The sequence below is a fragment of the Coffea arabica genome, chromosome 11c, assembly GCF_036785885.1.
Source record: "Coffea arabica cultivar ET-39 chromosome 11c, Coffea Arabica ET-39 HiFi, whole genome shotgun sequence".
In the NCBI taxonomy this organism is placed as follows: Eukaryota; Viridiplantae; Streptophyta; class Magnoliopsida; order Gentianales; family Rubiaceae; genus Coffea; species Coffea arabica.
The window spans coordinates 38957426-38975719 of NC_092330.1; the positions used below are offsets into that span (position 1 = coordinate 38957426).

An 18294-nucleotide genomic window follows, 5' to 3' on the forward strand; every position below is an offset into this window, starting at 1 on the left:
GAAAATGCACAAGCACGTAAAGAACTATTATAATAAGTAGACTACTTCCAACAGCCTTGGGGCTTGGGTATCGAACAAACCCAAAACATATGTAAAGGCAGTTGAAGTTCATACATTCCTCTGTAACTGTAGCACTACATCCTGAGAACCATCTACTCTCTAGAAGCAATTGGCCTCCAAGTACAGAGATTTAAAACTTTACTTAAGTGCAGATCAAGGGATTTGAATACAGATCAAGTCATCACCTGCATTCTAATATCCAAACTTTCCTAGAAATATTGCACCAACAATGCCTGCATTCTAATATCCAGACTTTATTGAAAATATTCCGCCGAAGACTTTCTAAAAACTATTTCGCTATCGGATAATAGGCATCCGTTTAGATCGATGGTGATTCATTGAATTACCCTTAATCCCGTTTAGGTCTCCCCTCCTAATGTCAAGTAGGAGTAAGTGTAGCATAGATTCTATCGTGTTGACCAAAAAAAACAAAGAGCTTCTTGAGGCTGCATTTCAATAGCTTCTCACAATGGACTTATTCAATCATTTTGTAGTAGCATTACGGCAAACAACGAAATAAAAATAGGGTAGGGATTCGGGCAAAATGGGCTTCTCCTAGTAAGTCTCCTCATGTTTCAACCTAGAGAGATGTAAATTACACAAAATGAAGTACAAAGCTACAATGAACCGAGGGTGCCAAGTTGCGAACGATTCCAGTTAGTACGTATAGCCCTTGACGAACATTCCCTTCTTAGCTTCCTCACTCTCACCCTCAGCGGAGTACTTTCCAAGCTGAGCCAAGGAGTTTGCCTTTGCACGAACCAGAAGTGCCATCTGAGCAGCTTCTGCATTCTCAGGACGTCCCTGCCATGTCTTCAGCACACTGTTTTGCAGTGCTCGGGCATAAGAGAAGGAAACATGCCATGGGTTGGGACTTTGATTCATAGCATTAAGGTTCAATGTGGCTTCCACTTCAGATTGTCCGCCTGACAAGAACTGACCAGAAAAGCAAAACCGTCTTCAGTAATGCTTATACAATACATGAAAAATGAAATGATGAAAATGAAGAAACAAATAGAAGCTAATCATATGATTCAAACAGTAAGGCAGCAACAAAGCTGCATCAGAGATGAAGGTTCAGGCAAAGGTCCTTAAGTGAGACTTGTCGACGACCAAAAATTTTGGCATCACCATGCCCAAGAAATATCACATATTACTTGGCAGTTGTATCACATGATTTAGCAAGTTGCAGAAACCTAAGATTCTCATTCTTCTATATTTGTTCAGCTTCATATCTGTCATTGTTGGTTATATACACAGAGAATGTAGCACAAATTAAATAAATGTCCTCGCTCACACGTGGTACTCATGCCAAACTCTGCCACTAGGGGTAAGATCTATAGCACAATTCCAAGATGATTGAAGTTGATCATCTTTGGCAAGGTTGCTCAAAAAGACACAGGAAGTGACAGCTTCACCTAGCTTTCCCCTCTTTCCTGTTCCCAGATAATAGTAGGTTTTGCATAGTACCATCTGATTTTCTCGAGAGCACACTATCCTAAAATTGAGTTATCCCAGAAAAAGCTTATGACAAATGGCTACAAGAACTTATTTGAACTTAAACTAGCTAATTTACTACTGTTGTCACAATTGTTGTCGCAATGTTCCTTCCACACGCTTTCCTCTTAGCCCTTTCCCCTCTTTCTTGTTCTTGGTGCTACACTATTAGCTCTTCCTCCAAACTATGTCCCGGCTCCAATCCTCACTAACCGACTTTGTCTACACCTTGGTTATTTGGATGAAAGAACTCAAAGAGATTTAACATTTTCCTAAAAATAAACACGTGTAAATCAGAAACTGTTAAGGTCTCCATACCATGATTCCAGGAACGGCTGGAGGTACTCTCCTCCTAAGCATTGTCAGAGTATATTTTGCAATAGTCTCTGGAGAAGCCTTTTCCTTGTGTTCGGCTCCTGAAGTTACCATGCTAGGTTTAAGCAGAATACCTTCAAAGACAACATTATTCTCAGCCAAGTAGTAGAAGACCTCCGCCCACACTTGCTCTGCCACTTCAAGCGTCCTTTCAATTGGGTGATCTCCATCAAGCAGGATCTCTGGTTCCACTATAGGCACAAGACCATTATCCTGCACCAACCATTCTCAATTTGAACTCCAGTATCACAGGTTATGGACCGGAAAGCACCTCATAGGTCATAATTTCTAGAGAAGTAGCGGATATACCTGAGAAATTGCAGCATAACGTGCAAGACCCCATGCAGCTTCTTTAACAGCCAACGCAGAAGGACCACAAGGAATGCTAACAACTGTTCTCCTGAAATTGTGAGATAACACTATCAAAGAAATGAAGTGTAAACAACTGGAAAGATTTCTTGAAACATCCAACGTCTTTAATAAGCAGCATGTCTAGAATAATTGCAGAAAACCACTTACCACTTTGCAAACCGCGCACCCTGCTTATAGTACTCAGCAGATCTAGAAGCCAATCCATCTAAACCTTGGCACCATGATTCATTGTTGGATCCTGGTAAGGGGGACAAACCCTGTCCAGCAAAGTGAGAAATTTAAAAATGTGTGACAGAAACACCACAATTTCAATATCTGAAACTACCAGATCAATCATACCTTGTCAACTTTGATTCCAGGTACAATACACTCATCACGCAAGCAATCCACAAACTTCTTTCCATCAGTGGTTGATTGGTATAGTGTCTCCTCAAAGAGAATGGCACCAGAGATATAATCACCGAGGCCAGGAGTGGTCAATAAAAGTTGTCTGTAAGCCTGCCTGTTGACTTCTGTATTATCAAGTCCAATAGATGCCAACCTCTTTCCACAAGTTGCATTTGATTCATCAATGGCAAGGATACCCCGTCCTGGAGATGCAATAGATTTCTACTCCGAAAAAGGGAAAAATGAAAAAAAGGAAAGCAAATCAGAAAAGGGAGCTAGCTGAGCTGTATAATACATACATAGCATGCTTTACTCTCAAGGATGCAGTTGGGAGTCATTGTCCACAAAGAGGAAATACACTGTTCTCAAGTACCTAGTTTAGAGTCATTTTGAATGAAGGGACAACCAGATAAGCAGAAGAAGAGTAATATAGGAAACAGAAGGAGAAAAACCTTCTAACAAAGGCAAGCATCTTTCCAGTAGAACAAGTAGGAAGATCCATCACCAGTTTTAGTGTTTGCATGAGCAGTTCATCTTTCTTAGCACTAATATAAAAGATTAACCAGTATAACTTCCGCTATCAGTACATTTCAATCCCTAGACATAGAGATTCCAGTTCATCAGCACATTCAACCTCATGATAAAATTTAACTCCTTCACAAGAAATGCTAGTTAAAAAAATCAGTTCCAAATATCTTACCCACGAAAGTAGACCCAACCATTAACATTTGATTCCAGTTTGCACACCATAAAACGAAAAATTGGAAAGCAAAGAAAAAGTGAAAGAAACTACAAGTTCATAAAATACAAAATACCAGTGAATTTAGGTGACAAAGTTGCATGCTAAAGCACGCGCCCAGAAAAAATAAATAAATCTTCTACACTCTACAATAAACAGCGAAGCTCACCAACCGACTGCAAAAGATTAAAAAACTCAAACAAATCGTCCTCAGAACAGTTTTTAAATACTTTATTAGCTCAATAATGAGCAAACCGCATGCACCATGACATCATACTAAAAAAAAAAAATTCAACAGTACCACCACCCAAAATTCCAAAACAGATTAAAAAAAAAAAAAAAAAGAACTTTTACTATATTACAAATAGCAAATCACAAATATCAAATGAAAATTATGTGCTCCGTTTGGATTAGCTGTTTTTGGGGTTGTTTTTCAAAAACATCACTGTAGCATTTCGAATCTGAAAAACAAATCCGTTTGGATTAGTTGTTTTTGGGGTTGTTTTTCAAAAACTATATGAAAAACTTTTACTGTAGATTTTTTTGGATTATTTTTAGAGGTATTTTTTAAACATATTTTTGAGTATTTTTAGAATATTATAATTTTTATATTTTTATATAAATATACATTTATGCATTTATAATACATTTATATTTACAAATGTATAAATGTATATTATTATAAATTATAAATTATAAATTATAAATGTATAAATGTATAAATTATAATTTTTATATAAATATACATTTATGCATTTATAATACATTTATAAATAAATATATTTATATATTCATATAAAAATATATAAATGTATTATATTCTATATAATACATAATATAAATATATTTATAAATGTATAAGTGTATATTATTATAAATGTATAAATTATAAATGAATATTATAAATATATTATAAATTATAAGTGTATATTATTATAAATGTATAAATTAATATATTATAAATATATATTAATATTATGCAGAAATGTATTTATATAATTAATATAAATGTATATATGCATTAATATTATGTATAAATGTAAAGTTAATATTATGTATATTAATATAAATGTATAAATGTATTATATTATATATAATACATAATATAAATGTATATTTAAATGTATAAGTGTATGTTATTAAAAATGTATAAATTATAAATGAATATTATATAAATGTATAAATTAATATATTACAAATATGTTTTAATATTATGTTGAAATGTATTAATATAATTAATATAAATGTATACATGTATTAATATTATGTATAAATGTAAAATTAATATTATGTATATTAATATAAATGTATAAATATACATTTATATAAATGTATAATATATTATATATTATATATTATATTATATATAATTTATATAACATATAATATTTATGTAAATATATTATAAATATATAAAAATATATTTTAAATAAAATAAAATATTTATGATATGTATATGTAAATATATAATATTAGAAATGTATAATATATATAATATACATTAATATTAATATAATTTATATATAATATACATAATTGAAATATACATATTAATATATATTATAAAACAAAATTGCATAAATATATTTATAAATTTATATATAAATAAATGTATTTATATAAATATATAATATTTATTTCAATTGACATAATATATATAATATTATACATAATTGAAATAAATATATTTATATTAATATAATATATATATATATATATATATAATATACATAATTGAATATACATATTAAAATACATAATTGAAATATACATATTAAAATATATAATTAAAATATATTAAAATATAATTGAAATATACATATAAAATACATAATTAAAATATACAAATTGAAATATACTTATTAAAATATACAAATTAAATATGCATAATTGAAATATATTTGGAGTTGTTTTTGATATATTGTTTGGATTGGCGTTTTTGAAGTTGTTTTTGAAATACACATTTACTGTAGCATTTGGAATGTGAAAAACAGTTTTTAAAAAACAGGCTCAAAAACACCAATCCAAACGTACCCCATGATCATCTCAAATTTAAGAACTATTCAAACAGCAAAAAGATCACAAATCTCGCTAACGAGCCAGAAACAGGAAAATCGGGTCAGTGTCAATACAGCGGTCTTGACGAGCTCGTCGGTGTAAGATCCAGAAGACGAGGCTCTGACGACGGAGACACGGCTGCGGGAGGGGAAAGCGCAGGCCCGTTGGTTGAAGGACTGCTGGCCGATCCACGATGATGATGATGCGTTTAGCTTAACAAAAGTCGTGCACGCCGCCATCGCCGTGACTGATTGATCAAAGTCGGCGAAATTACTATTTGTAGGACTGATAAATTTTCTTTCTTTCTCGGTGAGAAAGAGAGGAAAGACGTTTATAAAAAAGGGCGATTTGGCGTGAGAACTCAAAAGAGAAAATGGGCAAAGTTGGTTAAATATTTTGGTTCCCTCGGGAAGTCCGCACTTTGCTATGACCGGGAGAGTAGCTGTTGAAATAATGCAGTACAATATAATAATAGGACAAGTCAGGTGCGGAGCTACCGAATACACACTCACACAGTAGATATTTTGTTGTTTGTCCGATTTGCCCCTAGGGGTACAATGGTCCGACCACATCTGTATACATACATACATACATATATATATATATATAAAAGCTAGGATAACAGCAAAATAGCAACTAAAATCATGTATTTCACGTTTCAATCACTTGTATCCCTTTTTATGGAAACTTACTTCAATATAAAAATGTATAGTGGAGAAGTGTCATTTAGCATTTTATTGGTGATTTAGGAATTTTCTTGATACTCATGAGATGGTACGACTGTTGTTTCATTCTCAACAAAAAAAAAATATTCATGTTGTTCAATGTCTCATAAAAACGAATCAATACACGTATGTGTTTGGATTGCATTTTTCATGATTTTCTATGAAAAAATTGCTGTAGCGAATTGATGTATGTAAGGGAAAAAGGTAATAGGAAAATGTGATCACAGAAAACGACACAATTTTTTGGCAGAAAATGACAATCCAAACAGGAAGATTCATTTTTTGCGTTCTCCAATTTAGTTTTCCTAGGAATGTCTTGTATAAAGCTATTTCCGTAGGTTGCTTATGAATATAATAGAGGGCGAAAAAAGGATTAGGAGTATATCAATGTCAAATGGTTGATTAGTTAAAAATGTGAAAGTGCAGTGACTTCAAAAGGGTGCAAAAAGCACTTTCAAAACATGAAGAGAATAATATGTAATTATAATAAATTAGTAAAACTCATAATTGAATCCTTATATAATTTTAGTACACCCATCATGCAAATTATGAACAATCACGATTGATATATAGATTGGATCAATTATCAAATTTACGATTTAATAATCAGAAGATCCATGCCATGGCACTTACTCATTTCAATTTAGTCGACATCAAACGAGATTATAATAGCTTACTCTTAAGGGGGTGGACTCATACTTAGGAATCGGAATTCCAATTAGAATCTGTCCAAAAATTCAATATGAATTTTGATCAAGAATATTATTACAATGACTAGTGTTTAGTATATATTTATATAAGGTTTTGAAATCAAATTATTCTTCATTTTCTTTTCTTTATTTTTTTCTTCTTTCCCTTTTCCTGCTGTTGTCTTCCCAACCCTTAAGTGCTCATGCTTCACAATATTCTTTTGAACCAACACTTGATCATCACTAATCAACCTTACAATCTGTGGAGCATGAGAAAGCAGCTTACAAGAGATGAAAGAAAGGTTTACACAAAAAGGGAAAAAGAAAAAAAGAAAGGAGAGAGAACCAAATGAAGAGGAGTGGCTAGCATGGAGTATTAGAGGAGAGAAGAAAAGAGAAGACAAGGAAAATGAAAGAGATTGACGAGAAATAAGAGATAACCAGATGAGGTGGGACCGTTGCCACGAAAAATTGGAGAAGAAAGTGAATAAAGAAAAAAAGAGAGAGATGATAATGATAAAAGCCTGCTATGGAAGATTGAATAAGAGAGAAAAGGTGTTACCATGTAAATTGGGCCGATGTGATTGAATGATGAAAACATATGTTTTCTTTTCTTTTTTAAAGTTCTCGAGTCAAAAGCCAGGATCTTTCAGAAAACGGATTCCTATTCGAAGAGTGCATAACCGCATGGATAAGCTCACACTAACCCGTCAATTTGGGATCCAATTCGAGATTTTCCTTGGGAGGTATCGTGAAAGAATTGGAATGGAATAATAGGGATTCGTACAGAAAAAAAGATTCTCTATTGATTCAAACACTGTACCTATGGGATAGGGATAGAAGAAGAGGAAAAACGAAAAATACACACTATGCCTTCCTTTCTATCGAATCGATCATAACCATTGCCTACATTCCAGGAAATTGTGCACCACAAATAGGAGCTAATAAAGAAACCCGCGATTCCGTAGAAAGACATGACGATCCCGGCTATCTTGATTCATTAGAAATTGGACAGGTAAGGAAATTTCTTGTTGCGTTACGTGCTTATGTAAAAACCAATAAACCTCAATTCCAAGAAATCATTTCTTCTACCAAAACATTTACCGAGGAAGCGGAAGCCCTTTTGAAAGAAGCTATTCAGGATTGAATCAAATTTGGAAATCCATCAAAATCCCTCCAATTTGCTAGGAATTGAGAACTCTCAAATTTTAATGTTTCATTACAGGATTCTGAATCCAATATGTAACCCAGATAATAAGAATTGGAATTATTTTAATTTTTGATTCCGATCATCTTTTATCAAATGGCACCTTAATGCTCTATTGAATTTTCGGCATTAGGCGCTTGAGGATAATTTCGTGATTTCATCCCACAGGGATGGCAGCAACAATAATCAGTTGCCAGCGGGTTTCCGAAAATGCCAAGGAAACGGGATCCGGGATGATAGCTCAGTGTGAGTAGGTGACGGACCTTTCCCTTCACCTAACATGCAAGCTTGAAAAGTGCGATGGCTTTTGGTATTCACTCTCCTTCCCCACAACCACGTACCGCTCCTGTAGAAAGCTCTAATTCCAATGAAGCATATTCCTAAGATGAAGATGCATCTTTTATTCATGTTAGAATTTTCTAATGCACAATTTTGAATTGCTTTTTTTTTTTTTGGCTTCTAGCAGAAAAAGTTTTCGTGTATTATTTGGAGATTTATGTTTCATTCGTATCTCATTTTTTAGGACCTTTAGGGGTATATTTCAAAATAATTGAGTTTTGTTTCAAAAACATTGTAAGATGTTTTATGATATGATCTTAAATGAAATACAAATGTAGTTGAGAATTAAAAAAAAAAAGTGATTGGAAATGTGTCTATGATGTGGTAGAAATTTTTTTCATTTTTCCGTTTTACAAATAATTTCCAATCTTGTTGTAATTGAGATGTAATGCATATGAGACGGAAAAATAATTAAAAGTAAAAAAGTCATTAGAAATGTGTAAAAGAAATATTTAGGAGAAATCTAAGATAATATGTCCAAATAATGACAATTAAAACAAGCTCTTGTATTCTAAATCACAATCAAAATACATGTCTTTAAAAAAAATTTATTTCTTTATGAGGCCATGTAGCATATTGAACTTGTATTTATGTATATGGGTACAATTGCGCGTATTCAAAATCATATATATTTTTTAGATTTCATCTATAAAAAAGCAATTGAAAATCACGACAATTTTGAGCGATAGTCATAGACAAGAAAATCCTTAAAATCAAAGAGGTAGGCCATTTGTTAGTTTGTTTCTATCACTTGTCGTATGTTGTTTAGCATAGGATTTCCATTTTTTACTAGCAGAAATGCTATAAGGTGTCTTTGCTCAAAATCTTAATGATTTTCCTTTTTTGGATAACGATCATAATTAATTTGGTTTGTTTGGATTGCTTCATATTTCCCCAATTTTATTTGCTTACATCATCTTTACAATTTTCAATACACCTTTTTATCTTCCCAATATCTTTTTATCTCACATACATCACATCACAAAAAGTGCTACAGTAAAAATATCCCAAATAATCCCAAATAACTTACAATCCAAACAGAAACTATTTGTTTGTATCATGAATATATTTTTTAATCATCTTTTTTCATCTCATATATATCACATTGCAAAAAATGCTATAATGTTATTTCAAATAATCTTCTATTCTAAAGTATAACTTAACTAGATTAATGTACTTTTATACTTATCTCATTTTATAATCTAATTCTATCCTAGGCCTCCAACCTCCTTAATTTTCATGTTGCTGTTTATGCAGTGATGAAACCATGGGCCAAATATAAGTCTCTAGGCCAAAAAGCCTATTTCAACATGAGAAACCTATAAATTCCAAAAAAAAAAAAAGAAAAATGTTATCACAATGTTGTCAATGAGATATACTCCTATCTCATAATAAAATTGAGAATAATAGACACCTTGTTCAACTTTTGGTATTAATTTTTCATCTTGGTACTACAATGTTCTTATTCAAGAATTTTAAAGAAGATTCAATGTTACCATTTCCATTCCAAAAAAAAAAAAAAAAAAGTTGAATGATTTCGTTTTTGCCTCTCACTTTTCCACTAATTTTTTTAATGTCTTTTCTCCATTTGAATTTAAGCTTTCAAGCTGAATTTTCAACTTAAACATTTGGCCTTTAAAAAAAAAATCGTCTTTCTCAAAAGAACACCTAAGAAATAGTTCCCCCCATTTCAAATATGTTTTTCTTATACTTAAGGGTCTATTTGGCACGCCTATTTTATGTATGTCACAAAGAAACAAAATTTTGGTAAAATATCATCTACAATGATACTCTTATATCCCTACAATTTTTAAAAAATAAAATAGAGTAATAGTGGTAGGTAGTAGTTGTTGCCAGTAGAGGCCTAGAGGGTAGCAAGTAGTGAGAGGAAGAGCAAGGATAAGCATCAAACTTTTTTTAAAACAACTTTCATAGAGCTTAAGTATTTTTTGGTATATTTTTCAAAAACTACACTGTAAGTAACATTGTATCTCAAAATTTTTTTTGGCTGTAGATATATTTTAAGATATTTTTAAAATTTAAAATTTCATCTAGAAATTTTTAAAAATTTTATTAGGAATAGGTTGTGGGACGATGGTGGTTTGTGATAGGTGGAAAAGGAAAGAAATGGTAGAATATCTTCTTATTTATTTTTTGTGTTTTTGTTAGGTGTGTTTGAGATTCGTATTTGAAGTGTTTTAGGGATAACTATGCCTTATGGAAAGTGTTATCATAGCATTACATTTGAAAATCTAGTATTTAAAAATAGGCAAATCTATAAAGATTATGTTATATTAAAACACACTATTAGAAGTATAAACGTATCTAATTAAGTAGAACACTCTAAGATTCAAATTTGTTTGACTTTCTTAACAAATTTGAAATTTTGTTCAAAATTAATTTATTTATCGCCTTATGGAGCGTGTTATCATAACATTATATTTAAAAAAACTAGTATTTGAAAAATAGGCAAATCTATAAATATTAGGTTATAGTAGAGCACACAATAAGGAGTATAAACGAATCTAATCAAATTGAACACTCTACTATTCAAACTTGTTTGATTATTTTAATGAGTTTAAAATTTTGTTCAAGTTGTTTATTCGCTAAATTGAGTTTGAACGAGTTTTTTTTTATTTTTATCAAATTTGAATTTTATCGAATATAAAATGTTATTTAATCTTGACTTGATTAGTTAACAAATCAAACTCGAATGAATTCTTATCAAACCGAATTTTTAAAATAATTTGCTTCATCTTTCGACTCTACACACTATCCAAATGGATTTGGAAATAGCAACTTGAAATCTATCCCTTGTCCATAGAAAGGGGAAAATGTAGATGAAATTAATAAACCGTAAATGTTTATGATGAAAAGAACATTTGAAAATCTTAGGTTGCGTTTGGATTGCATTTTTTATGGATTTTTCGTTGGAAAATTACTGTAGCGATTTGATGTATGTGAGGTAAAAAGGTGATAGGGAAATGTGTTCACGGAAAACAAGGCCATTTTTCGGTGGAAAATGGCAATCCAAACAAGGCCTTAAACTGTGGATAAAGTAAAAAAGTTCCAAAAAGAAGAACAAAAAGGTAAGAGATGACAAGGAAAAACATTCCATGAAAGAAATAACAAATTTGTTCACAAAAAACCTATTTTTTCAATCCTGCTAAAAAAAAAAGAACATATTCTCTATTTTTTCAGTTGCTGATATTATCCAAAATTTTTAGAAAGTCCTATCCAGTATTTGTCTGCTGTTTCTGAAATTTAAAAGGAAGAAAAAGAAATAAACATAAAGACACACGTCAGCATTGTCTACTCGACAGAAAACCCTAACGTTCTCCATCTTCATCCTCTCCACCAGAACCGAACTGAAACGGTAACAAAATTTCCTCATTTCCCAACCCACCCCTAACCCTAACCCCAAGCTTCCCAAAATGGTCCTATAATCCCATATCATTTCGGCATTGCCCCTCCCCCTTCCATACATATAATCCATACATACATACCCATACACAAAACAGATTTTCTGAAATTATGTCGCAGGATGGGGCAGCGGCAATGGTTTCGGCAACGCTAACCGCGACTGTGACGGGGACGGCAGCGGCAGCTGGGACGGGAATAGTGCCTGCAACCGTCGATCGGAGGATTTCCGAGCCTCAATCTCCGGCAACTGAAATTAGAAATGTTAATAACAACAATGGCAGCAGAAACGATAAAAGTATTACCAGTAAGAATGGGAATGGGACGCTTATGCCTCCACCGCCACCGCCATCGCAGGTTTTTCCGACCTATAGTTCCCACAGGCTGCGGCTGAACCCTAGCGCCGATCACAAGCCGGATAGTTATGAGGATTTGCAATTGGACTTCAGTCCTCTGCTTTTCAGCTCTCTGGAGAGGTATTTGCCGCCAACTCTCCTCAATTCGTCGCGGGAGACGAAGGTTCATTACATGCGTGAAATCCTCCTCCGTTACTCCACCGAAAGCGAGCGAAATCGTGTAAGTATATATACATGCACTAATATTTCTGCATGTTCGCTCATTTGCTTTTGTTGCTTGCATCACGGTTTGTGGATGGGGGATATGTGGAAATTTTAGAATTGCATGGGGGGAAGTGAATATAATGGTTACATTTTACGTGTATTTATACGGGTTTATATCTCTGCTTCTACGCGTATGTATACATGGGCTAGGCATTGTAGTGCAAGGAGACACGTGTAAAAAGATTGGAATTTTTATTTTTAAAGAACTTTTAAAGGACGTTTTGAGGTATTCTTGCATGCAACTGTGCATGCGAAGATGCAGTAGTGGTGTTGGGAGACAGAAGTAGAATTGGATTGAGTTACAGTTATTTATTTATTTATTTATTTTTGTTTTATTTGACAATTTTCTGTGATGGTATAAAAAAGATAGAAGTAATAAAAATGTTAGGAAGATTGTGAATTGTTTTTACCGGTAACTGTGACATTAGCTTAAAGTATGGAGAGGGTATGAACTTTTGGAGTAAATTCTATGTGTTTTTTCCTTGTATTTTTATTTTTTCTTCCATAATAGAGGTTGATTTGGGGAAGGGGACTGAGGAGGAAAAAGGAATGCAATTTCTGGAGGGTTGGAAGTTTTGCTGCTGTTACTGAAAATGGTCATCATTTTTTGCTTTGAATTTCTGCTGCTGTTTAGCTTTGAAAGAGAATGGGAATGTTGACAGTAAGACTAATTGGGTTTTGGGCATTTTATTCATGTTAAATTATTAGGGATTTTGATTGGCTTTTTGGAGGATATGTCTGAAGGGATAAGAAAACTGAGAGAAAGGAATTTGTTGGATTTTTATTTCACGTGTGTGTTCTCTGTCAGTTGAACACTTTATTAGGTAATGGAGCTGTCTAAGGGGCTTATATTTTTGCACAGACATTTTGTGTTCAACTACGATATTTAAGTGACATTCCCCTGGAATTATTCATGTGGTTCTGTATATCTGTTGGAAATCTGCTATTTTTCTAATTATTTGGGTTGTCTTAACTCAAGAAGATTATTAGCTTGATAGCGTATGGTGGAAACTGAATGATGTACAAAACATGATGCAACTGGGATTCTAGCATGTTCTGTAAAGCATGCTTTTCCCATTATCTTGATGAGAAGATCTCTTCTACGCTATGCTTCTGCCGAAGCAACTTTTGAGAGTTTTCAACTTCTTTTGTGTTGACAGGTTCAGAAGCACAGAGAATACAGGCAAAAGATTATATCGAACTATCAGGTATAAACCCTGATAAAACTATAGTTGAGGATTATCTTTTTACCTAATTATGTTAGACATCGACATAAATATGGGTGCTCAATTTATTTTTATCAACAAGTAGAACGTGCATTATATTTTAAGCTGCAATAACTTGTGTTTTGAGGAACCAATCCTTCCTGGTTTAATGCCTATTCTATCGGGAAGGGGATGGAAAATTGCTTACCAGCAAAAGATAATTATGATGGCTTAATGGCTATTGCCACTTGCCCCCATATTTTATTTTATAGGTGCCAGATGAAATTAGATTGTCAGTGGATTTTTTTGTGTCTGGATGGAACTTAATGTTGGTTGTGTGAGCACAGTTTGAGTCCTATGGCGGACATCTAAAGTGTGTAATATTGAAATTTGAAGATAATACTTGAAAACATATGGACCATCTATACACTGGAAATTATAAAGAAAGGAAAAAAGTATTTTGGGATAGAGAAGAAGAGAAAAATGCTCCTCACAAGATTCATGTGAAAATTAACTTCTAAAATCTCAATTTCTCTTTGTTGTGTGGAGATCAAATTGGATCAGAGACACATATATACTGCTTCTATGGTACAAAGTGGCTGCTCCTATGAAATACTGTTATATATGTTAATTAGGAAATATAACACACTACAGCAGCCTTTTCATTACCAATTTACAGTAACAAATTATGCTGGCAAAATTTTAGTTCCCCATTCTTTTGCATGTGTTGTACTAGTCATAACAGAAACACCTAGACAATGTTTGCAACATGGTAAATACTACAGCTTGATGTTTATCCAGCTTTTTATAGCCATGAATTTTATTCCCACTAGTGTTCAAGGCACACACGAATATGTGTGCAACTAATAAAGGAAATTTGTGCCAAATTTTTTGACTCTATTTGAAATCATTTTCAAGAGAATTAGTTTTATGTTGTAATAGTAAGTATGTAGAAAATTCATTAAAATAAAATATATGAACAAATAATTATTTAGTAGTAATTCATAACCATAATTGATAGTTGCTAAAAAAAATTAAGGTCTACTAAATAAGTTGAAAAACAAAATAATAAGAAATACATATTAGCTGGAAGAAAGATATATAGGACGTTGGAAGTGGGTAGTTATCAAGGCTAGTTTAGGAAGAACATAAAGTGATACAAAAAGTTTACACCAACTCCTCCCTCTCCCTTTATATATAGCATAGATATGCATTGAAAGGATAGTAGTGAATGGATACATTATTCATGTTGCTATTTTGCTTACCTAGATCTGCTCACTGTTATGTTAGCCATGTTCCTCACCTAAAGCTGTTTTTTTTCCAGCCTTTACATAGGGAACTGTATATTATGCAAGCTTCAAATTTCTTTGTCCCTTCGTTTCTCAAGGCTGTGAGTGAAAACACTGAAGAAAGTTTCAGAAGTATAATGTCTGAACCATCTCCAGGAGTTTTTGCATTTGAAATGCTGCAACCTCGCTTTTGTGAAATGCTGTTGGCTGAGGTATGATGTAGATCATTTTCAGTGATCTAAAATGCTATTTGTTTAATTTCTGTAGTTTAGCTTCTATGTTTTCTTATCAGGTTTTGATTGCTTAGGTAGAAAATTTTGAGAAGTGGGTGCACGAAACGAAATTCAGAATCATGCGGCCCAATACTATGAACAAATATGGTGCTGTCCTTGATGATTTTGGACTGGAAACAATGCTCAACAAATTGATGGAAGAATTTATACGCCCAATGTCAAGAGGTATGAGGTTTTTTTCCCTCCCCTGTGGAGGGTCAATTTCTAAACTGTTTAACAAGGTGAATGCAGGATGATAATTTTTATTTGTTTCTGCAGTGTTCTTTCCCGAAGTTGGTGGAGCCACACTTGACACACATCATGGATTTGTCGTCGAGTATGGAATGGATAGAGATGTTGACCTCGGTGTGTGATTGCATCCGAGCATTTCCGACTTACCTATTATGTTTTATTTCCTGATCTCAAAACCAGTGACTCATAACTAGTGGATGCCAATCTGATTCAATTCATTAACAGGATTTTGTATAGGATGTCATTGCATGGGTCTGCTTTTTGACATTACAGTGAAGCTAAGTTACAGTCTTACAATCTGGGGTGTTGTAACAAGTAGTTACTATATATATATCATGTTTTCTGTCATGTGAATTTTGTTTTAGGTAGCCTGGTTTTGTCAGATATATTTGGAAGGATAAAGCATTTGCACATGTATGACCAAGTCCACTAGCTTGAAAAAGAATGTAATGAGCTAAAGACTTTTTAATCAACTGGTGATTACTGATCACTTTTGCCTGTCCACACTTTTCAGTTCCTTGTATTACAGAAGTTTAATTTTTAGTAAAAGTATTAATGCTGGATTTTTGTAAATCTCTAGTTGTATTTTGAAGTGTCACTTGATTAAGGACTGCAGGTTGCTGGAGTATATTGTGGTATTATATCTGTTTCCTCATCAAAAGGTGCTCTTCTTTGAAGCCTTGGACTGTGATGTTAAGGATACTTCATTTAGAGTAAAAGTTATACATTGGTCCGGTTGTGATTCGATCAAAGATCGGGATGGCTAATTAACTTGTTATATGGCAAAACAATACGTCTCTGACTTTCAAGGGCTTTACATTTATAGGTTTCCATGTGGATGACTCAGAAGTCACTCTGAATGTATGCTTGGGAAAGCAGTTCTCTGGTGGAGAGTTATTCTTCCGAGGTGTGCGGTGTGAGAAACATGTAAATTCTGAAACTCAGCCTGAGGTAAGTGACATTTGAACTATTATATGATCAAGTAGCCCAATTAAAAGAAGAAAAAATGAAAAAGTTGGTGGTGACTTTGGGAAAGGCTTAGTGTTGATGTATTTCTGCAATGCTGTAGTTTTTACTATCTGTTGTAAATGCAACAATGGCGGTCATGTCTACGCCCTTTTTTTTTTTTGACGCCGGGCCACAGAGGTGGTGGGGAGGGGGGTTATGGGGTGTGCTTTATGTTAATTTTGCTAGAGGAAAGAAGTTTTCTATAGTCAGCAAATGGAAATGGAGCTCCTGATTTGTAATAGCCCTGCATGATAAGTTTTGGCACGCTTTTGTTTTGGTTTTGGGTGTGGGAATTATCATCCTATTTTTCATTGTCTTTTTGTAGTTTATCACTGAAATATACTACGTTACCATTGTGCACGCATTGTACTATTTCCTCACTATGAAATATGCAACTTTTATTATAATTTGATGATTGATCTTTTTCCTGTGAACTTTAAATCACAAGATGATGACTATCTATAACATATGCTGCTTTTAGTTTTGCATGTACAAGCAAAAGTTAATGTGTACTTGATCTTTGTTCTTTTATAGGAAATCTTGGATTATTCCCATGTCCCTGGGCGAGCTGTTCTTCACCGTGGGCGCCATCGGCATGGTGCTAGGGCTACAACATCTGGGCACCGAATTAATTTATTACTGTGGTGTAGAAGGTACATTTTATTCATTGAAGCTGTTTGAAGGATTTTTGCTGTGCTGCACATGAATCATATAGATCTCCGAGTTCCCAATTGCAAACTCTCTTAATTTGTTTGAAGTGGTGTCTGCTCTGTGAAAGTTCCGAGGACCTTCCTTAGAATCAGATGTAGATCACGAGGAAAGGATGGTAGAGTAGATTGAGATGTCTGTTATTTAGTCTATTGGTAATAGCGTTGGTGTTTGTTATCATGTTCAGTAGCTACCTCTGAAACTGTTGCTGTCTTTGCAGTTCCGTTTTCAGAGAGTTGAGAAAATACCAAAAGGATTGTTCAGGCTGGTGTGCAGAGTGTCAACGGGAGAAGAAAGAAAGGCAGCGTCAGTCAGTTGCTGCAACGAAACTGGTATTGTGTTACCTTTTAAGATTTCACTTCAAGATTTCAATTATGGATGCATTCATTTTTCTTCCTTTCATCAGGAATTACTGAGAAGAGAAGGAGAAGCTGCTTCTTGAACAGTTTATTGTCTCTAATTATTGTGCTGCAAAGAGAAGGAGATGAAGCTGCTACTTGAACAGTTTATTGTCTCTAATTATTGTGCTGCAAAGAGAAGGAGATGAAGCTGCTTCCTAGCTGTTCATTGTGTTTTGACTTTTGCTTTGAAACTGTAATATAGCTCAACTCATCCTCATGGCAGAAGCATTTTCCCGTTAGTCGTATAGGGATGCTGAAGATGTCGTCTGTTTTGTCCTTTTTTTTTTTTGTCAAGATAGCTGTACATCTAAATCAAGTAGGTGTTGGGTCATCCCAATTGTTAGCTGACTTGAATATGGCTTTACCATTTGGTACAATGAACATTTTGTAGTGAGTTGAATCCTCATGGTGAATGAAGCTGTACTCTGTAGATGAGTGGTGCTCTGCACATCTTAGGTACATACATTTGATTGTAGAAATTGCTGCATTTAAATTGTGAAATCAAATCAGTGTTTGCTGAGGTGCTGCCCTGGCATGGAAATAGGTGATAATTTCGATATGATGTAATTGCTCATTATAATTTGTGTCGGCTGCCAAAGATGTGCAAAACAACTGCTAATCAGATTGTACTAGGATAGGAGAGACTATTACTAATTAAACGGAGTTTACTC

At 33.6% G+C, this 18294-nt stretch overlaps 2 protein-coding genes across 2 annotated transcripts; one reads left to right on the forward strand and one right to left on the reverse strand.

Annotated features, from left to right (window-relative positions):
* Positions 1-507: 507 nt before the first annotated feature.
* LOC113716920 (fructose-bisphosphate aldolase 3, chloroplastic) lies at positions 508-5924 on the reverse strand. The gene is made up of 6 exons (XM_027241473.2): positions 5563-5924; positions 2644-2913; positions 2452-2561; positions 2242-2332; positions 1876-2145; positions 508-996 (listed from the first exon to the last, which is right to left on the reverse strand). Exons 1-6 carry the CDS (start codon positions 5725-5727, stop codon positions 718-720), a joined length of 1185 nt encoding a protein of 394 aa, XP_027097274.1. The 5' UTR covers positions 5728-5924; the 3' UTR covers positions 508-717.
* A 5782-nt stretch (positions 5925-11706) lies between these two features.
* Positions 11707-18143, forward strand: LOC113717087 (2-oxoglutarate and iron-dependent oxygenase domain-containing protein CP2-like). The gene is made up of 9 exons (XM_027241736.2): positions 11707-12444; positions 13649-13696; positions 15018-15194; positions 15290-15440; positions 15534-15620; positions 16333-16457; positions 17049-17167; positions 17443-17554; positions 17629-18143. The coding sequence occupies exons 1-9, from the start codon at positions 11983-11985 to the stop codon at positions 17662-17664; spliced, it is 1317 nt and encodes a 438-aa protein (XP_027097537.1). The 5' UTR covers positions 11707-11982; the 3' UTR covers positions 17665-18143.
* The last annotated feature ends 151 nt before the right edge of the window (positions 18144-18294 follow it).